General features: G+C 39.3%; 1 protein-coding gene across 2 annotated transcripts in view; it reads left to right on the forward strand.

Annotated features, from left to right (window-relative positions):
- The first annotated feature begins 751 nt into the window (after nucleotides 1–751).
- Nucleotides 752–22,466, forward strand: part of VGLL4 (vestigial like family member 4) — a 91,898-nt gene continuing 70,183 nt past the window's right edge. The window contains exons 1-2 of one of the 2 annotated variants that reach the window (XM_040569052.1): nucleotides 752–887; nucleotides 8,420–8,496. In XM_040569052.1, the coding sequence (XP_040424986.1) occupies nucleotides 8,433–8,496 (64 nt within the window). In that variant the 5' untranslated portion in view covers nucleotides 752–887; nucleotides 8,420–8,432. Of the gene's footprint in view, nucleotides 888–6,091; nucleotides 6,176–8,419; nucleotides 8,497–22,466 lie in introns of those variants that run through there. The other variant, XM_040569051.1, reaches the window with a different exon arrangement.

Raw genomic sequence — 22,466 nt, forward strand, 5'->3', positions numbered from 1 at the left:
TGTTACCATAGGAGCTGAAGACCTGGCTTTTCATTGTATTTTATTTATCTATGTGGCTGTTAGGCCATGATAAAATGATAATGCATTTTGATTCCAAGCTCATGTGGTATAATCCTGTTCTTAAAACCGGTTTGTTCTTAAGAGAAACTTTTTGTTCTTTTCCCTTGGCTTTCGAAAAGCTCTGTGAGGGTGCGGCTGGGAGCAGGCAGACGCTGAAGAGCCGCCTTCTGCCCGCTCCCCGCCGCCTCCTGTTCCCCCGCGGCTCTCCTCGCGCTTTACTTCCACGGCCCTGCCCCTTCCCTCCGCGCTTCCCCCGGGGCCCGGCCCGGTGCCCCCGCGCTGCCCAGCGCCGCCTGCGGGAGCTGCGGGGCCGGGCCCGGCGGGGAGGGGAGGGCGCCGCTGCCCCGTCCCGTCCCGGTCCCTCCTCCTCCTCTTCCTCCCCCGCGGCGGCGGCGGTGCTGCGGGCGGGGCCAGCCTCGGCGCGGCTCCCGCTTCCTCCGCGCCGCGCTCTGCCTACCTGCGAGGCCGTGACGTCAGCGGCTCATTACCCTAATTATGCTGACCTCATAGCCGGCCGCGGCCAATGGGGCCGCCCCGCCGTCCCCACCTGCTAGGAGCAGGATTCCATCATTCCTGGGATTCCTCCCCGGGCCCGTGCAGCGAGCGGCGCCGGGGCCAGCGGCGCCGGGGCTCGCCGCGCCCGCTCCGCTCCGCTCCCGGCCCCGCCGCCCCGGCCCCGGCCCCGGGCGGGCAGTGAAGGCGCTGCCCGCCGCCCCCGCCCGCTCCGTGGCCGCCCGGCCCGGCCGCTGCAGCGAGCCGCTCGCCGGCCGCCCCGCAGCCACGCTGTCGCCGCCGCTCGCCGCAGCCGCCCGGCCGGGAGCACACTGGTGAGTGAGGGGGCGAATGGAGCCGGGCAGGTGCCCCCGGGGCGCTGACGGGCGGGGAGGGGAAGCCCCGTCCCGCTCCCCGCGCCGCGGGGCTTTCCCCGGGGCAGGGCCGGGGCCCCGCGGCGGAGCAGCCGGGTCACCCCCGGGCTCTGCGCGCCGCGGCCGTTGGCGGAGCCGCCTCAGCCCCAGCCGCCGCCGCGGGGCTTTTTAGGAGCGGTCGCGGCGCTGCCGCCTGGGCGGCCGGGCGGGGAGGAGGAGAGGAGAGGCGAGGCGCCCTGCCGCCGTCGGGCTGCCCGGGGGGCCGCGGCTCGCCCGGGCCTGGTCCCCGGCCGGGGTCGGCTGTGTCCTGCCGCGGGCCCGGGCGTTCCCCCGGCGCGGGGCCGCTCGCCTCGGGCCGGCCTGGGGAGCCGCAGAGCCCCGCTCGGCGGAGCGGCCGCCGCGCAGGTTGCAGGGGGAGATGCTGAAGGTGGCTGGGGGGAAGCGTGCCGGGCCCGGGTCCCGGCGGGGAGCTCGCTTGGGAGCGGTAGGGCCGGTGAGGGAGCGCTAGGACTGCCATCTTACACCTTGGCCTCAGCAGAGCGGGTTTTGTGCTCGTAGGGCAAGCCTCTGGCGTCCCACCAGCAGGAAGGGGTCCTGTGGTGAAAGTCTTCGAGAACGAGCCCCAAGGGGGCTGTTAAAGCTTTGGATTCTGCATCTAGCATGTTCCATTTGTACATACGTATATGTTTTAGTCTTTAGCAGTGCAATTTCAGTCTCTGCAGTCAAGCTGGGTTTGTGTTTCCCAGATGTAATCAGAAGTAATTAAGTTTCTGAGTCAAACTGACAGCATGTGACACCAGTGCACCTCTTTTCTGCAAGTGCAGTGAATGGGAGCCTAACAACCATTTCTACTGACAGAGAAGCCGTGAAGCCAGCTCACTTTCCTTTCACTCTGTTGCTCTGCAGGATTATCAGGAATAAGAAACGATGGGAATTTTTTAATTAAACCAAAGACAAACAACTGATCTAGAGCTGCAGAGTTCCTCCTGGAGCATAACTTTTCTGATTAGATTTTCGTAGAGTTTAGGCAGTTGTTTAAGGAACGTTCCTCACAGGGGAACAAGCTGCAGGTAGGGAGTAACATTCTGTTTGCAGATGGTGATATTAAGAACCCATAGATCTAGAACTGTGTAAAATCTGGCAGTAATCTTCTCTTCCTACCTTCATACATAATATTTTTAGGGCTTTTCTACAGAATTCTTGTTCTTTATTTGTGTTTTTCCCATCTGCCTACTTGTAAGAAATAGTTACACACATTTCTGATGTAGATCGTGCTTTGCTTAAATCCCTTACATTTCTGTTTGTTCTGGTTGATACAGCAGTTACAATCCTGATATTTGGGGTCAGGCTGCGTTTTCAAAAACTGCCTTAAATCATACATAAAAGACAGACCTGGTCTGTTAGACTCCTGGTAGAACTTGGCAGTGTCTGTGCTGTACATTTGCATTGTTTTTTTTTTTTTTTTTTTTTTTCAGTTTTTGAAGCAAACCTCTGGGATGAAACCCTTGCTGCAGAACCACCAGTACCCCCACTGTGCTGTGGGGAACGGGGGCCGGGTGGTCTGGTGTAGGATGCTGTGCTGCTAGCACACCTTACCTCTGCTTGGGAAGGACTCGGTACCGTGGGCGCTGCCACCTCGCTTTTACACCCATCTTCGTGTAGGAATTAGGCTAGTTCTGCAAGTGGTGAGCACCCAGAACTGGTGCTGAAAGGTGTGAATCTGACAGTCTAGTGGTATAAAATATGGCTGGTAGCTAAGACATGGTAGTAAATAGTTGGTATAGACCTTTTGGGTGTGTTAACTCAAGAAGCATATTTTAAAGCGACAGGAAATTCTTGTTTAAATATATATAACTTTGGTAACTGACACAATTTGGAGACACTGAGAAGGTTGATTTGTTCTTAGCTACGTTTTCTATTGTAAAAGGTAGCTTCTCTTCAGGTCCTTTTATTATATTTAGATGTTGCATACGGTTTTTGCATCAGAAATTATTACATGATGGACTGAATGATCTTTTCGAAGCAAGACATGGTCAGGTTAGACTTTTCCACCTTTAAATTCTTACTTTTGTTAGATTTTTCTTCAAGTACTGTTGCTAAGAGCTGTCTTTTTAGAATGTTTCCGTGTTAAAGAGGATTTATGCAACAGAAAACAACAACACAAGGTTAAATGCCAAAGATTTGCTTTAAGCTTTATTTTTATATGTGATAAGTCAAATCATTAAGTTGTTTCTGTTTGGAGGTTTGCCTGTTCAAACACACTTTTCACATATAAAACAAGCATGGTAAAAAAACAAGGTACTGAGGAAAGACTTTATTAAAAAAAAAAAAAAAAAGGTAGTATTTTGATGGTTCCATTGGCCAAGTAGCCTGAACTCACTATGAAAGCCTGTCTGTCATAAATGCAGAAAGGTGATCAGTGCTACATGGTTATCACAATCTGAACTGAACACTTAACAGTTAATGTTTCATATGGGTATCTATCTCAACACAGGATTTATGTATCCACAAATAGAGGCTGTGATGTAGGTGCAGTTGAAGGAATTTAAACACGTTGCAGCTTTTGAGGACATACATTGAATACGGTGTGCTTAGCATTTTTTTCATTTACAACACAAATATGCTTTGCTTTCTCCTGTCTGAAAAACGCTCTTGACTTGGTTTGCATCAGATTTTTACTTTACGTTCCTTTCCTCTGCAGCCTTACTAATTGTTCTGGTAAGTCGTGTCTGGATTCCCTCTTCACTTTTGCTTTGTTCCATTGAAATGAACTGAAACACCTCTCTTTAGTGACTTTGGGGTATGATATCTGACCAGTACGTACTTTGCCTGCATCTTCCCAGAAGTCAGGTGCTTTTGACTATCTGTCAGTGCTCTTCAGTTAATCTTGTTTTCCCTATGCTTCTGTTTATCTATGCTTACTTCACTTTCATCTTCACTCTTGATAGTTTCTTGAGTCTCCTGTCATTCTTGTCTCACGTTTTTGTTGTTACAATGGGCTTTGCTTATTAATCCACTTCTCTCCCTCCAGCCTTATCTCTGTAATTTCACCAGGCATATGAATTCAAATGCCAGACTTTTCTCCACATCACTGAAAGGTTCAGTCTTTCTCTCTCCTTGGCATCGTGTAGATGTCTATCTGTAGTTCACACTCAGCAAGTTCAGAGGATACCTCGTAGTAGTGTCTGCTTTCAGACGTTTCTCATTAGCTTGTTTGCAATAGCCGTTGGCTGTGCTGCTGTTCTGTGTGTCAGTCAGACCTGTGATCCAGCTATCCTTATGATGGTGACTTCTCTTTAAATCTTCACGTCCAAACTATGTCTAAATCCTCCTGATTTTTTCATCTGCCCGCATGTCTTTGTTCTCATCAACGTATCCCTTTTTTCTGTTATCTGCCTCGTTACTTTGGTTCCTAGTTAAGATTCCTTCTAGACAAAAGCCATCGTAGTTCCATGCCGATTACTGCTGCAAATATTACCTTGCGTATTTCTCTTTTCTATTCCTTCGTTATTCCCTTTTCCTTTAATCAAATATAAAATTCATCTCTTATTTGAACTCTTTCCTGGTGTACCCCACTGTGAATAATAATTTACATGGGATTGAATGAATGTCTCGTTGTCCAGTCTGCAGTTAGTCTTTGGTGTCAGTTTCTCTGCTGCCTGTTTACTTAAGCTTCAAATAAGCAAGTTTAGGACTTTCCCTGTGAGCTTTCCCTGATGCTCAGAAGGTGCTCTGTAAATTCATGAAAACACTTAACGGTTCATTTTCAAAAGCTCTAATTTCTCTGTTGCTATGGTCTTCAAAAATGTTAACTGTGAGGTATTTGCTAAGCTGAGAGTACTCCACACGTGCATGGCATTTGCAGAGGTTTGAAGAGAAGGGGGAAAATGCGTTGTTTCATTAAACTGAAGGGTGTTATGTTCTTGAAGTGCAGATGCTGCATAAAAATCTGCTAGGGGATCAGTGTCATTGAGATGTTTAGTAATTCATTTGCGGTTCAGACAGTCTCTTAAATGCATTTAACATTCTGCATGTTTACTGCGTTTCCAAATGTTTCTCTGGTGCCGTGCAGGTGAAATGGCAGGCTAGGGAAATACTGAGTGGGAGCAGCAATTGATAAGTAAGAGCACTAAGATATTAAACTAATATCTGAAATTACTGTAGATAAAATTATCTTAAACTCTTGAAAAAGTGCTTTTGGTTTGCATTGCTTTAAATCGAGGAGTTAAGAGTATGTATCAAGTAGGAGACCTGTAAGACTGTTTCCGTTGTGTTTAGATCGAGCCTAGCCAGAGGAAGTTAAATTTGTGTACCTACGTTTCGTTAGTAATTTGTTTTTCCTTTTGAGGCCTGGGTGTAGAGCAATACTTGCACATAGGCTAAAGTTTTTTTGTTTGTTCTTCTTATGGGATACTTTCATTTATAACTTTAGATTTGGTTTAAGTCTGTTTCTACAACATAGACAAGTTTTGGTGTAACACAGAATTAACTGACTTATCAGAAGTCTGCTTTTTACTGGTTTTGCATCAGAACCCTGGAAATTGAAATCTTCATTCAGTTTTGAACTGTGACTCCTTATGAGGATGGCTGGGCTGTTCTCTGAAGGCTGCCTTGGAGTAGCTGCAGCAGTTGCTGTCCTTGCCGAGATGAAATGAGAATTTTAAGCTTTGAACTATCTTCAGAAGATTCCTCCTCTCATTCTTGTAGGCAACCCTTGTTCCCTTTCTGAGCTGCTATTCCTGACTTGTTAGCTTAATTTAGGGATAGAGGGTTATTTCATATCGTTTGAAAAATAACCTGGGAGTTTATTGCTCCTCGAAAGTAATTTTTATAACTGTAAATGTGTGCAGCGTGTTTGAAAAAGTGCAGCATATGTGGAATCACACCCTGGGATTTGCAGATCTCTGTATTAGCAGCATCTCTTTCAAGAAGCTGCTGAATGGACACAGCATCCTTCACAAGACATTAACTGCTAGCAAAACACTTCTGCAGCTCTCCTATGATGTAAGCTTCAAGAATATGCAAAGCTACAAAACTGCATCGAGGCCAATTTTACTGAAATTGTTTTACAAGTGTCTAATTTCCTGAATAGAATTAAGACTTGGTTCCTGTTTCCTTCTGTCAACGTGAACCTGTGTCACCAGCTAATTCTCTTACTAGGAGCATGTTCCGGAAAGGGACTGGGCATCTGCTGCTCCCATTATTTGGATATTACTGGCAGACTCGAGGGGAACAGCAATTTGTTTTTGGTAAGAGGCAGATCATAATATCCTTTGCATTGTTCTTTATCAAGAGAGGTTTTTCTAAAGAGTTGTCCAAAAAGCTTTGAAGTACCGTGAAACTGAGGACAAGGCTGGTTAGTGCTAAGTCGTGGGTAGCCGTCAGTTAGTTCGGTGTCGCTGCCTCTTCTGATCCCAAGTACTGCAGTCTTTGGTTCCAGCTGAGCTTTTACTGTAGCAGAAGAGTTTGTGTGAGAGGGTCAGTCAACACTGACCCAATCAACACTCTGAGAGAAATAAAGTGGTGCTCTTTTAAATGCCAATAAAACAAAAATCAGAAGAGAACCAAGCATCATGGTCTAGGGAATCGGAGTGGAATGAGGAAGCCTTCTGTAGAGGACACCGTTTGGTTTGGAAGAAAGAGAGGCTGAATATGACAAAAAGAAATATTGAATGAAGACAGACTTAGAAAAAAAGAGCCTAAGATCTTATTTTCTAAAACCTGTTGCCCACCTATACAGTCTTAAAAAAAAAAAAAAAGTTAATTGATCTTTATCAGTTTCATTAAAATACTGTTCTTGAGCAAAACCTGATTCTGACAGGGAGGGAGAATGTGTGTCTTTATCCTTGAGTGCTATATTTAGTTATTGCAAATATATCTCCTCTCTTCGTTCAGTCCTGCAGTAACAAGACTGGATTTAAATCTTTAAAAAAAATATATGGAAAATTAAATATACTTAAAAATCCTTTCTCTTATGCTTTACAATCTTTGTTGAATTTTAAAGTCTTTGACATTATTTGGGAAGAGGGCGGGAGAACAGTGAGGTTTAATATTTATTATTCATCGTGCAAAGTCAAGGAAATTGCTACCCAAGCACGTGCTTGTTAAATCTATATAAGTATATAAGTTTTGAGATTTCTGGAGTTGCTACTACTTTTTTTTTTTTTTTTTAAGTCACACTGGAAAGTAAGTTACAGTAAACAGTTCTTATGACAGAATAGCATGCAACTTTTTTGGGAAAAAAAAAAAAGTGAAAGAAATTGTTAGCAATTTTGGATTTTCTCTCTTCCTCTGTTTGTTTTCTTACCAGTTCTGTCTATGCTGTTGCTTTATTTAAAAACAGTTATAAGTTGTTGGCCTTTCAATGCAAGCGTCTTGACAACGTGCTATTCTCTTCCTTACTTTCATTTTCATATCTTCTCATATTGGAGATTCTTTTTAGTTTTGAAGCTGTATATGTGAAACTTTTACAGGTTTATGTAAGCTATAATACAATTATTATTATTATTTTATTTTATTTTAAGAGAATGTTGCTTGCTATATTCCTGAAGTGTACATCGTTTTGGGATGGGGTTAATTTTTCCTGTATGGCAATTATGAGTTGTAGGGGAAAAACACGGACAAGCAACTAATGAGGTGTGATGATAACTATAGGAGTTATAGTTTTCAGTCTGTGCCGTATAGATGAGTGCTTGATCCATGAGTAAGAAAATCTCTTAATGACTTAATAAATCTTTGGATGATTCTGCTTTGGACATGGGAGAATATGCAGTGCATGTTTATTGAAGATTGTAGGTCTAATAGTCTTATGCTGCTGTGGGGAATCAGACCAGCTGTCTTCTTCAGATGAGTTGCGCCTTTGGATATTGTCTCAAGTAGCTATTTGGATGGAAGGAAGGCATGTGAGAAGGAAAAATAACCCGTAAAATATATAGCAGATAACACTGCAATATACGTGAGCAGTGGTTGTCAGTTTCAGTCAAGTATTTGAGAACTTGGTCCTCTGGTTTGTTTAGGATGAGTAGTTGGTGGGAAAGCTAATATTTACGTTCCCTTGTTTTCAGCAGTGACTTGGTTTTAACAAATCCTGTGCTGTTGTAACATGACAACAGCAGAAAACTGGGTTTTTGATTCTTCCTGCTGTCATGCTCTTGTTTTTTGTTTTCCTTCTGTAATACCTAACGTGTGTACTCTGTGAATGAGTGGCATACTGCCTAGTATGGTTTGGTAATGAATCTCTAAGTTTACTCTTTGCAAAGAGCAGAAGAAAAGATTACCAAAGGGGAAAAACAAAAAACAAAACAAACAGGAGAAACAAATAATTTTTTTTAATACTCAGATGTTTCAATGCAAAAGAAATGTGTAAAGCAAGATGACCCTGTAGTACTTGCAGGCAAGATGATAAGATTTTTAGCATTTGTAATTTAATGACCAACTAGCTGTGTACTATTAAAACATTGTAAAATTTAAGACTTCCTTTCTGAATTTTCCAGGATCCAGAGAGGAATGGAGACTCCGTTGGACGTTTTATCAAGAGCGGCGTCTCTAGTACATGCTGATGACGAGAAACGTAAGTCTGAAACTTGGTTCTCTGTTTGTTGGATCCAGATGCTTTATGTTTGTATTGTGCATCAGTCTAGTTGCTGGCTTTACCCATCTTTCTAGTTTACTGAGTCTCAGACATAGGAAAATGTCTTCAGAAGCTCTTAAGGTTGTCGTCTTAAGGTGAAAAAAAATAAAAATTGCATTTAAGTTGGTTAGTGTGCAAGATGCAAGACAATTGTTTCTGTTATTTTTAAAAATGTACTTAGCAATCCATAGAAAGGTGCCCTTCTTTTCCCAGTTACTTTTGGATTGTTAGCAGACAAAAACTTGTATTGGAATCACTGTCAAATTAAAGAGGCGTTTTACATCAGGTAGGCCTGTTCCGTTTTAAGAACATGTAACCAGGTGTGCATGGATGGATGGGCAAAGGTTCCTTTCCAGCTCATAAAAACTTAGAGGTAGACAGTTACAATTAGTAATAAGCACTTCATTTTCCCTTCAGTGCTAGTAAAAGATTAGTACAGGATGTTAACATTGTAAATGATGTCAGTTGCAGCTACAGAGTATCACATTGCCATTCATTTGAGTAATATTTTTACTTCTCTTACCATTCACAAAAAATGTGTAAGATGGGTTAGCCGATGTTAGAAGAATGTTTTCTCTTCTGCCAAATTGCAGTGCTACTGTGTAGAATGGCGTGTTAGTAATAACCTTTTCTTTCTTTTTTTTTTTTTCTCTGAGTAATGTATGCATCATGGTTATCAACCTAAATAGATACTAACTAGAAAAATGGTATTCTGGATTTTAAACTGCGCTTTGTGTGTGTGTGTGTGTGTGTGTGTGTAGCTTCTGTGCATAAAGTTGCCTTTTAAGATGACTTCTGCTTTTCTTCCTTCAGTCTTTGCTTTTTTATTCTGCATATATTTTTTGAAAAGTGAAGGTTTTGAATGTTGAATTAAGCAATTGATTTACTGCTGCTGCTAATCAACATATTAAAGTAATTGAAATATGAAACAAACACATTTGGAGATCAAGTCCCAGATTTTTTGTGTATGTTCAAATAGTCAAGATAACAGTAGCTCACTGTTGAAGAAGTTTGCAAAATGAAAGTTTCATACTTCTGTGTTACTGTCTCTTAGCTTTATAATGAATATTGCTTTTGTTGCTCTTTCATGTTCACCTTACTGCTAGATAAGGACTAAGTTTGTACTGATCCCTCTGTAATGGGATGATTTAGTTGAATGCTACAGTTGTTGACTATTACTGGTAAAAAGAACAGCAGTGAAAGTCCTCAAGGAAATTGTTATAACTGATTTTGGCTGGGGGATTTCTCTTGTAAATTAACTTGCATGTTTACTCAAAGGGCAAAAGCCTAGCTTATTTTCTTTTGACTACATTTATATATATATATATATATATATATATATACACTGCCTGAGACTCTAGTTTGATTTTGATTCTGAGTTCCATAGGGTAGGAATGTTGGGCTGTGTTTAGAGAATCCAAAGGAAGTCTGATTCAGTGCAGCTCGCATGTGAGGAAGCTGATATGTATCTGGTTCTAATTTACATTCCTTTAGTTTTACCACTTAGACTTAATTAGATTTATGCCACTCTGCAGCTTCTAACTTATACTGTCTCTAAGTTTGTCCTGTTGTTGAGCGTGCTGCACACCAAGCACGCTATTGTATGTAAAGCTGCGAAAAGGAAGATCTGAGGAGTGCAGACCAGGCTCTGAACCTGTACTTTTTTGTATTGCATTTTTTTGGAAACTGCACCAGCAAGCGCAGTTCCCTCTGTGGTGTTGCCGAATGGATACTAACAGGCTGAAATTAGCCTTAATCTTAAGTTTAGCGATTATCCTTGAGCTTTCCAGTAAAGTGCCTGGCAGGCTGCTCCTGAAGCTTTAGCAGTGGTTCGTCTCTGGACTTGTATATCCCATGCTGACTTTATGTAACAAATGGAATTCTGTGGATTTCCTCATACTCCAGTCATGACCTGTACTCCAGTCATTTCTTTTTTGTTTTGTTTTTCCTCCTTAAATCACATTATTCTTAGATACTTGGTATCTGAACAAGCTATTGAATTATTTCAGTGATGTTGATTGTATTTAGGTAATACTATCCAGGTCATTTTATTGTTCATTCATTGCAGGGACGGGGATGGACAGTGACAGGAATGACAAAAACAACAGGTTCTTCTTGACATTGACAATGATAATGTGAACTTTCCTGCTTCCTGACTTTTGAATAAGGATTTCAGATACTTTAAGCTTCTGGAACATTTCTGTCTTACCTGTGGTCTTTTATTTTTGTTCTGGAATAGAAATTTATCTACCAGATAATTCCTGATGCTCTTTGCACATTTCATATTTGAAATTTACCTTTTTTTTTTTTTTTTTTCTCCAATGGGGACCAGGAGGAAATGAAGCCATACACTTTTCTGACATTAAAGTACTATGAAGAAAATAGTGGTTAGGTTCCAGTGAGACAATAAATCTCCTCGTAAGGATGATTAGGCTCATCTAAGCCACATACAGTATAAGAATTAAAAACAGCTAATCTGTTACCTCAAGATCAACTTAAGCAATTAAGATATCGTCCATTTTAACTATAATCACTGAAAATTATTCCTCTTCAAAGTATTTTAATATTAAAGCTTTTAAAATAAAAATGAACGTGACCTTAACAATTCTGTCATGTAGTATGAGGAAGGAAGTGTATGCTGTATATAATAGTATATAACATGTATAAAATGTTTTTGGAGTTAAACTATGTATGCTCCTACGTAAGATATAAAGCTAGCTTAAGTTGTTAGTGCTCTTATTCATGCATATCACTAATTTAGCCACTTCTTTTCCTGAAAGTGTTAGTACTATTTGTATACAAGACATTGATCCTCTTGCAGACAAATTACAAACTTGAGCACCCTGATACACTTTAATTCTATCTCAACCTCAACTTCAAACTAACTTAAATAAATCAGCAGCTTTCAAGTGCATTTACTGTACCTAAGCAGTACACATACAGGTTCCTGTTAATAGCAAGGCTTATTTCCTGAAGCTGCTATGTATTTCATTTTATTCTTGGTTGTCTAACTGTATTCTCAGGAGGAATATTATCATTATTTATAAATTTAATTCTTTCTAACATGAAGTATCCTCTTTTATCTCTGTGGGACACTCACTGAAATGCCAAGTAATGTAGAAGTGTCTTAGTGTGTGCGTAGGTTACACTCAGTTGAAAACAAGTATCTTTTTAACTGTACCAGTACTTAAACAAATAACAAATGAATGTGATGTATGGCTATTAGATTTCCTGGAATTGTTAGTGTGTGTTTTTTTAAAACAAATATGACTTTGAGGGTGGGTTTTTTTGTTTTGTTTTGTTTTGTTTTTTCACCAATGTTAGTAAGGTTGACCTTTGGTGATATGTTTGCACTGTATGTTGCTTTCAATGGCATCTCTTTTTTTTATTTCATGAACTATGCTGGCAGTTATTTCAACAACTCCCAGTATAAATCATGCTGCACTTGTTATGAAAGAAAATTTACAAAACATTTGCTTAACTACTGTTTCATGGAAATGATTAATTACAGAAAATAAATTATTAATGTAATTTTCTATTTGTAACTCTTACCAGAGTGATGTAATAATTTAAGCTTATGTTGTAGTGGATCTATACTTTTAAAAAAAAAAAAAAAACCAACACACCAAAACTGCAGCCAAACAAAAGAAGGTAAATTGACACTGCTTTGGACATGATAACAGTTAAAGCAGAGGACAAAGATATTTTCTAATGGAGCTGTTTTTTTTTTTTTAAAGAATCACAGAATGGTTTGCGCTGGAAGGGACCCTAAAGCCCATCCAATCCCAACCCCCTGCCGTGGGCCAGGACACCTCTCACCAGGCCAGGTTGCTCAAAGCCCCATCCAGCCTGGCCCTGGGCACTGCCAGGGATGGGATAAGCAACTTTTACTTGCTGTCCAAACTTGATTTCTTGTTTCACTGGAAAGAAAGCATACAAGGATGCCTGTCATCTTGAAGGCTTGTCTCTAATCACTCAATTTTCAACAGTGAAAGGGATAGGATGTAGGAAGTCTGTGCTGTTTATGAGTGACTGTTCAGTGCAAGAGTAGGTGATGAGCAACTATTTATCTGTAAGTGGCACCTGTAAGGTTTTGCTGTGTTTTTTTTTGTTTATTTTTTTGTTTTCCAGAGCCTGGAAAGTGGGCTGTTTATGAAGTGAACACCTGCAAGACCTGTGTATGTGTGCTGTCTATTAATTGTTATCAGAGCTGGTAGAAACCTTATCAAACGTGGATTAATGTATCATTGCAAAAGTCAAGTTTATTTTGAGATGTTTGACAGAAAATGAGGACTTGTACTTGCAGAATGCATTGAAAGCACTGTGTTCTTGTCATGTGCTTATTTTGTAGTAACATTTCAGTTGTGCTTCCCTCCAGCATGCAATTCCAGTTTAAGAATATGGGAATGAATGAGAAAAATACATGTTGCTTCTTACCCTCTCAGGATATTATAGTGAAAAGTCTGTTGTTGGCAGACAGAAGATAATATGCTTCCATGAGGAAATGAAAGTTTTAGAAACAGCTGATAAACGGCACAGCAAAGTCCAGGGTAATAGCTTTGGATTCTAATACAGTGTACCAAGTCCGTACCTATTGAGTCTTGCTTTATATTTTGAAATCCTGTGATAGAGGACTGCATTTAAAATAATAATAATAATAAAGCTTTGATCAAGTCATGCTTCTTGCATGTGTACTGCAGTTGTGTGTGCCATCTTTGTATGTAAGTAAACCTGGAATTGCTATTTTACACTTCTTGTCTGTGAAGACTATTATTCTTTGGCGATGGTTCCTTTTATGTGGCTTAGTTTGATTCACTTCAAATAATAAGCTAGACTGTGTAGTCGGTATTTCTAGTGCAGAAGAACTGCTGTGCTTTAAAATCCCTACCCTAATCTATTTTGCAATAAATTTCTCATGTAGACAATACCTACGGATAAGTTTTTACTTTTCTTCATTTAGGTCAATCAGTTCAGCTAGGAGAATGAATTTTGTGCTGTCTACCATCTCTTAATTAATTAATATACAGTAATTCGTTGTTTTTGAAAGCTGACCCTAAAAAGAATACTTTCAGGCTGAGTTGAGAACAATTCATTATTTTTTAACACTCTTGAAGATAGTGACTGTAAGCTTATTACTTTAAAATACAAAGTGGACAATATTTGTGATAGAATTGGACTTGAGTGTTGTTATTTGTGCTGAACAAATTAATGACAGCGTTTCTAGCATCACTAGCAGTCTTCCTGTACTCTTCTGTCTGCTTTGTAAATTTATAGCAAATTACGGACAATGAGTCTAAGGGAGGTTTTCTTAGCAATCTTTGCAGAATCTTAAATATCTTCCATCCTACTGTGTGAACAATTAAATCAGCAATGAAAATATTCAAGATCCTGAATATTTTGTGGCTGACTAAAAGTGAGGAATAGCATGGAACTTGCTATATGAATTAAATTAGCACAAGGGCAGCCTTAAAGATCAGTTTCATTTATTTATTTATTTTATTTCTTTGCTAAAGAGATTTATCTGCTTTAGAAAAATGAGAAACAGTGATAGCATTTTTACAAGCAGTGAAACAGAGGCATCAAGTCACAGTCCTTGTTCGTTTTCTAGTCAAAAATTCAGCCTATTCCTGGTAGAAGCGAGGGGAGTAATACATGTTTGCAGTAAGGGTGATAAATATTCTACAGCAGTGTAGTCCTTAATAAGAGATGATAAATTTCTAATAGAGCATAGTCTGTAATGTGACTTGCTTTTTGTATTTTTATTTACATTTATATGTCCAAAGCAAATCTTGTAAGAAAGCAATACAAGGCAACGGTTACAGCTGCATATTGTAGGTAAGAGAGAATTCACTATCATTTGTCACTTATGGAGTGGTTGTTTTAGGGGTGGAAGGGAATCAAAGTGGTTCAGTAAGGGCAACCTAGAACATATTTTGAGTTCTTTAAACATTAATTCTCATACAGACTATATTGATGGTAAACTATTTTCCTCTCGTGCTAAAATCCTTCATTTTACGTCCCCAGTAATAGGTATAATACTCTAATAATTTAGTATATCACCAGTTTTATGTTTTGTCTTAATTGTTTTGCCTGTACTTCTGTAGTTGATCTTTTTTATTTTATTTATTTTTAATGTAACACTGTTGAGAATGCTAATGTTATCTGTAACACTTGGTGCTGTACATATACAGGGGAAAATGTAGTCCCTGTTCTCGAGGCCGTCAAGGGCAGGAAGCAGAGCACTGCTGTGGTGAGATGGGGCCACATCTGCTTAGGTAGGATGTCAAAAGCAGAGATGGAAATTTGCATTTCCTGGTACCTGGTTGTAGCACTTTATTCACTATGCTGCTAATGCCCTAACTTCATTTAAAGCCTGAGTTCTTAGTGTGCAAAGCAGTCTGGCAAAAAATCCTACAAGAGTTTGATGCCACAAAAATTTTTGCTACCATAGAAGTGGAATTTGGTGGGTGGGTGGCAGTACTTATCCTTTTCTGCATGTTGATTTTGGAATATTCAGGAAATAAATTTGCTATTGTCTTTTACAGGAGCTCATAGTAGCACCATAAAATTGTGCATAGGGAAACTGTCCTTTAAAAATCCTTTGCTTTGAAGAATATCGTGCAAGTTTCTGTTCCTTTACCTGAGCAAGTGATCAGTCATTATAGATAATCTTAAGATACCATTGCCACTGGGTACTGACTAAATCAGTGTCTTGTTTTTTCCCCAGTTTCGAGTAGATAAATATCTCCCTTATAATAAAAAACTTTTATGTAATTCTACTGAAAATCTTGCTTCTTGTGACTTTCAAGACCAGTAAATGAGCGAGTCACTTTTTTTATCTGAATGTTCTACTTTTTGTTTTGCTGACAATGCTTGCTGAAATCCCACTTGGCTAAGTTGAGGACAACACAACCATCCAAACCAGGCTATTTCTTTTGCACTCTGTAAATAGATTTCACAGTAGTTTGTATGCACATTTTTCTTCACTACTTTCAAAGTCTGAGGATTTTTAATCAGGGTTTGTCAGCTCTTCTTAGGTGTCTCTTACTAACCAACCCAGCCCAATCTTTCATGTAGAGCTTGACTTCTTCAGAAGACTTTTCCCTCACTGGGTGAAAGGAGGGAAAATGAAGTGCTTCACAATTATTTCTCCTGTGAAAGTAAGTGAATTGTCCATATGAATTGTTATTTCCTCTTTCATGGTAAATTAAAATAACAATTTTGTTATCTTTCTATCAGTTTGATGATTGGATGAATGTGTTTGTAGGTTTAGAGAAAAGGCAGATATGTACTAAAGACAGAGTTAAATTATGAAAATGAGTTGTAAGGTTAGACTTCAGTGTTCTGCAACTCAGTTTAACATACTGAATTCTTTAATTACAGAAATTAATGAGCAATTAAGTTATTGAACAGCTTTTATGAATTAGAAACTATATGGTCAGAACTTATATGTGATGTCTAGCAAAACAGAAATTTAAGTTTTCTGGAGGCAAATACAATTTCTAAGCAGCAGTATCAGCGAAGATTTACATTTATGAACCCTCAACAGCTATTGGAGGTGTTAAAATAAATTTGTTAGCTAGTCATTTACTTAACATTTAATCAATAGTAGGAGAAGATCAGGAGTCCTACTATGTTTTGGAGCAGAATTTGTGGCATAACTCATCTGTTAGTACTGAAAGGAGGAAAAGTATTGAAGTGTGATGTTTCAGTTTGGTAATCGTGTGATGGAAAAACATATGTGATTCAATCATTGAAGTGCAGCCTGAATCATCTGTTGTTGCTGCATGAATACCAAAAGCCTTAAATAATAAAACTCTCTGAGTAATAACATGCGTAGTGTTCTGCTTTTAGATTTATGAACCATACGAACCAGGAAAATGCTAATATCTTCCCTGTTTTAAATATCAGTTAATTCATTTTATTTTTTTTAGATAAAATACTCAAATGGATGAATTCCTGGCCTTCAACTCTTTGTTTTTCAGAAACACTTCAGCTGTTTTTATTACTCAACGCTTTCACAGAGGAGCTTTCTGTAAAATGATATCAGGGCCATTTAATCGTTTTTAGGATTTTCTTGAAAGTAGGAGTGTTAAATGGGAAAACTCATTGCCTGGTATGTTCTCCTCCCCTCTTCCCTCCATCAAATATTCTTACCTCCAGAAAGCTTCACTCCACGCCCTCCCCCCAAGTTTATTGTAGCAAGGAGATAAAGAATGAGTAGAGTTATGTTTTCAACTTGTTAAATAGGCTGGAAAATGGGGCTATTGTCTGCATGGCGCCTACATGTATTTTAATAGGAGTAGAACACCATTAGCATAGCCAGTGGAGTGATGGTAATGCCTTCAGGAACAAACTGTCTAAATATATATTTTTTCAAATTAATTAAAAAAAAATCAAGACGTTCATCTGCCTATAGTTTGTAAACATGTAGCATCCTTCAACATACCAGATGTTTCTGCCCAAGCTGCATTGACTCAGAAACAGGCTGCTCAGAGTTCCTGAGCAATGTCAGCCAGACAATGTGTCTTTTCTTTGTGAATCCCTTTTAGGTAGTTGGTGATAAAACATTTGCAGTGATTGGTGGCATTACCTCCAAGGAAATTATGTTTACTGAAACACTATCTCTTTAAATGTTGTTTGGCACGGGGAGGGAGAAGAATCTTCTTACTAGAATGGAATTTGTCATCAGATACCAACCACTGCTCAGAAAATTGCAGCTGAGTGAATGCCATATTGTGAGTGTGATAGCACATACACCACCATGTGCAACTTGTCAGTGCACGTGCTTCTGAACGGTTGTATTCCCTGAAACACAATACCTGGAGCTTTATGCTCAGTAATATTTGTTGTATTCTGCATTTGGGGAAAAAAATGGAGAAAAATATTTGGTCATTGTGTTTTTTCTGTTTTATGGTGGGTAATTGCAACTACACAAATGGATGTTGCCTTTTCTTCCAGATAAGCAGAATATAGTAGCATGTGGAAATCAGGCCATTCTTAATGTAGATTATTCATTATTCATATTCATTCATATTCATATTCATTATTCAGCTTATTTCACGAAAAAAATATTAAAAAATAAATAAAATAAAATAAAGTTCTACCTTACTTAGGAATGCTACAGGCTGCGCTGTGAAATGCAGGGTGCTTTCCCAGGATGTTCTTCCTGCATCTGTAAGAGCACAGAGAGTCAGGACGTGCTTGGAAATCTGTGTCACACATGCAAAGCTACTGCTCTCATTTAGGGCAGAATTCGAGAGAAAGGAGTTGGAATGTCTCAGAAATACTTTGGGTTTGATATATTTTCTGTTGTCTATCCCTTTCCTTGTTTAATATTTTTATAGTTACTGCAAAGTTTTATCCATGTGTCTGGAAATGTTAGGAGTAGGAGTGCTTTACAACTTCCTGCCCGGCTCGTTGCCGCTAGGCGTGCTGCCCCTCCTGTCGCTCAGGTTCTATGCACCAGATGCCATGCATTCTGGAATGAGTGTAATTCATCTTCCAGATGGGAAAACTTGGCTTTTGGGGAAAGATAATGTCTTTGGTGCTATGTAACAATTCCCCACTTTGTTTATGCAGGCAAGCAGATATGAAAGTACCTTTTTCTGTAAGTAAATTACAAGATTGTATTTAAGAAAGGAGGACTCTGAAAGCTTTGTGTTCTGTTATGATTTAAAGACCTTATGCTGAAATAAAGGGATGGTTTTATTTAAATGCATTGTTTTTATACACACAATGTTAAAATAGTATTAAAGTTGTGAAGTCAATTCTTTTAGAAGCCCTGCAGTGTTAAAATTGAAGTGGTCTTATGCAATCTCGACTCCTTTTTCTGTTGTACAGTCTTCAGTGGAATGATTGTTGAGTATTTGCAGTTCTGTTGTAAACAGAAATATGTAAGTGCTTAGTTAATGAACATATGTTTGGTGTTTTCTTTTCCCTTGCTGGGAGCCTGGACTTCATTTATGGCATGCCGCTGAGATTCTGACCTGAAGGAGGAGAGTGCTGATCATGGGTTTTTCCAGTCCAGGATGAGTGTTAATGGCTAATGAAATACAGGGAGGATAGAGGCAGCTATCCCACTCTGCTTTACAACTCATTCCTTTTGTTGTTAGTAAAAAACCAACCGAACAAAAAACCCTGCAATACTTTGCTTCAGGCTGCAGAGAGCATATTTCTCCCCTAAGATGCAAACACCAGAATGACTTGCTTTTAAATATTCCCCTCTTTTGCTGCTGAACCAAAAATCAATTACTTGTGTAAGCACACTTGCTACAAATCTTCCATGCAGCTATAAACAGTGTCACTACAGAATTGTCTATCATCCATAAGCTTAAAAGGAGAAATTCTTGTTTCGCAAATTGTGAAGTGATTTATTACTCTTTTTTTTTTTACTTCTGTTCTGATTTTAAATTCAATGATACATACATTAAAATGGGTCTAAAAAAAAACAAACACCCTAAACTGTATAAAAAGGAGTATTTTAGTCCATCTGATACAACAATACTGTATTAGGTGATAATACCTTGATAACACAGGAATTAAATTTGTTTAAATAGATTTATTGTTTTGTAAGAAAGATAAATTCTAAAGGGTAGCTGGACAGAAATTGTCTTTGTGTTCTTGTGGTTTTGTTTTAAATTAATTCATTTTATCCCATGCACTAGGCTTAAATTTTCCTGAAAAATCGGCCATAGCAGTAACTGCTCTTGTTTTCTGGGTCATGTCCATGTTGTCTGTTTGGTTCCTGTGAGAACAGCTGTTTACTGCAGTTGTAACTTTACTACTATAAATCTCTGGCCTTTAGAGCCAGGATATATCTGGTTCATAACAGCAAAAGAGCAACGGTTATTCTATGGCTCCATCTGCCTCCCCTCCCAGTTTTTATATCCTAATGTACCTCTTGCTTAGCCTGGCCTGGAATGAATTTGACTGTCTAAGCATGCAAGAATTTTACTTCCCCCCCGAACTTACCTCCAAATAACGACATGAATGGAGAACCTCTTTCAGTAGTTCTTATCTTTAGAGTTATCTTGTCGGTGGACTACATCGTGGTTTTCCAACAGGGTCTAGATTTTAAATACATTGAAGTTCAGCAGTGTTGGCCTCTGATGGAAATTAATGATCTTACTGTGCAAGGGCCTCGGTCTTGGTGAGAATTTCAGAACGTGTGTATTGCATAATGCTAGCACTTACCATAGTTATACTGCTTTCTTTTGTCATATTTACCTGACCAAACTATCCTTATATATGAAAATGATGAGCTCTATTATTAGAAGTATAGTTGAATAGCTAATTAGCTTTAAAATTATTAGCTGTATTAACATTTATAGTAGTCCTTAGTAAAATAGTTTGAAATCGGTAATATTATTGCTCTTTTAAATATGTGAAAAACTTAAGACTGCTTTCTTTAATATTAAAGCCTTGAAAAAGTGACAATATTCATACTTCTCCGTGTAAAGAAAAAACAATTTGTGAATTTTCAATGTCTTTTTAAAAAAATCTATATTTTTTTAAAAGTCTAATAATAGTTAACTAGTCCCGATAGAAACCTCTGCACTGACTCTTCTTGTCCAAAGTACTTGATATCGATAGGCTTTCCGTGAGTTAATAGCAATAACTGGTTATGTTGTTGTCTTGTGGTTCCATCAAGCAGTGGGTCAGCTGCCTTAATCCATTTGACTGAACTTCTCATGACTCTCAACAGATGTTTTGCCTTTAAAGGTCAGTTTAACTTTCTGAACAGACTAGCTCCTTGCTTCCCAGAGCATGCCAACATAGTTAAGAACTGGAATGTAGTTTGACATCAGGAATGAAATCTCATGAATTTCTTTTTCACTTCCTTAGTTATTCAATCAAATCTCATATGATACCCACTTTCGTAACAACTGCAGAGCATGTTTTAAAAGGAAAATACAATGTCAGAAGAAGAAGATAACATGAAGAATTAGATCATGTTGTTACTGCGAATAGCTTTAAGCTGTAAGGCAGAATCATTCCAAGTAGTGTATTTTAGTAAGGTTTGCCTGTATTACAATAGTATATTGCAGCATGGTTGTGCTAGGCATTAAAACATAGGCATAATTAAATTCCCATCCAAAATGTATGCTGTGCATATCCATGTTTGATGTTAAAACAAAATGCGTGCAGAGAAACCAACCCAGTCAGTTAATGGACTCCAACACCATTCTTAACAGTGGAAGTGGCAAGGAAAAGGTGCCCCACGGAAGACCAGAGAAAGCAATGAAGTTAAAGTAAATCATACGCTCTCAGCAGGAAACTTAGCTTTTAAAAGGAGATACGATTGTATCCTAATGTTAGAGAGAGTCATAATTTGCTCCTCTGTTGGAAGGGGAGATGTGTTTTGCTGAAGCAGAGTTGTACACCCTGTGACTGGCAGAAGTCTGCAGCAGGTATTTCAAAGAAAAGTTCTTCTCAACCATGGACAGTTACTTGTTGGCTCACACCTGAAGCATGTCAGGTTGGCCTGTCTAACGTAACCGTGCTGGAATGCAATAGGGAGGTTGCATCCGTGTTGGGATTCCTGCTAATATTTTGTGACTTTGTTTTGTAGATTGTTCCCACAACCTGTGGCCAAACATGCAGCAGATTTCCATGTGTGAATTATTACTGTGCTTATTATGGTGCTCAGTCATGTGACTTTTTACTCCATGATGTAACTGAAAACATCATTTGGCACACATGTATATGTTTTGTGTATATCTGCTGTGTGAAAATTTCAGTATTTTACCACCACTACTAAAATAATTTTCATTGTTAAAATAATCATGCACAATATTGGGTTCCCAACCAGCAGCTTTGCTGAAGGGTTCAGGAATTCTCCTGTATTCAGGAGAGGGCGGAAAAAAAATGTTTCTTCACTTAATTCTCCCTTGAAAGTTTAAGATCTCCATTTCTATAGGTAGAGAAGAACCAAACAAATTGCTAGGTCCACATGACAGCTACAGTGCCATGCTGAAATAATAACTTCAATCTTATGTAGCTGTCTAGTACTTCATAATTCTTCCTATCTAGACTGTTATTTTTTAATGGTGATCTGCTCAGGTGTCTGCCTGATCTTTCGATAATCTCACAGGTCTATTTTACAATTCTTTTTTCTTTTATTTCTCAGATATATGGCATTAGTGGTAGTATATGCTGTTCCACTGACCTTAATGCAAAAACACTAATGCTGCTTTCTGTTTTCAATTGTACCCAAAAGTTAATAGTAATGAGGGGAAGATTGTGACAATAGACAAATGCAGGTTTTCACTGCCACTTTTGGCTATTCACTCCTGGCAATGCGGTGATCTGTTTGAACATGTGCGCTTATGCTCTCCTTAGCTGTTTATTTCAGTTATTAACAACAGTGGTGTTCTGTTCTTTCTGGTAGCACTCAAGTCTTTCCAAGTCACTTTTAAAGCAGGATAGGTGCATGCTTTCTGCCTTGCAGTGTTGTATTTGAAAACAAATTATACTGGTAAGGGTCCAGCATGGGATGAATGTTGCAAGCCAGGAGAAACTTTTAAGGAATGACAGCGATGGACTTTCTGGTTGAAAAGAGTTGTGACCACTTAGGTGATCTCTAGCAGGACGTAACGTTTGTGGGCTCTGTTTGGGGACGTTTGTGTGTACAGCTCAGAAACGGAGGTCCAAGTCTTCTGGCTGAAATGCAACACAGGATGTTTGGGGGGGGAGGGGGGTGGTATACTAGACTTTTTTTTGATGGTTTTGAGAAGCTGGAAAGTGATGTGCCAGCAAGATAGGAGATGGTAGACATTGGAATGTAGCAGTGAGTCTGTAAACCAGTTTCATAGATTTTTTTTTCCCCTGTGATATATAGTATGGGATTCTGTGAATATAATGAGGATGTATAAAGTAATAAAGGAGGATTTGGGTGGATGACGTTT

Source organism: Cygnus olor, chromosome 10 (assembly GCF_009769625.2).
Source record: "Cygnus olor isolate bCygOlo1 chromosome 10, bCygOlo1.pri.v2, whole genome shotgun sequence".
Taxonomy (NCBI): domain Eukaryota; kingdom Metazoa; phylum Chordata; class Aves; order Anseriformes; family Anatidae; genus Cygnus; species Cygnus olor.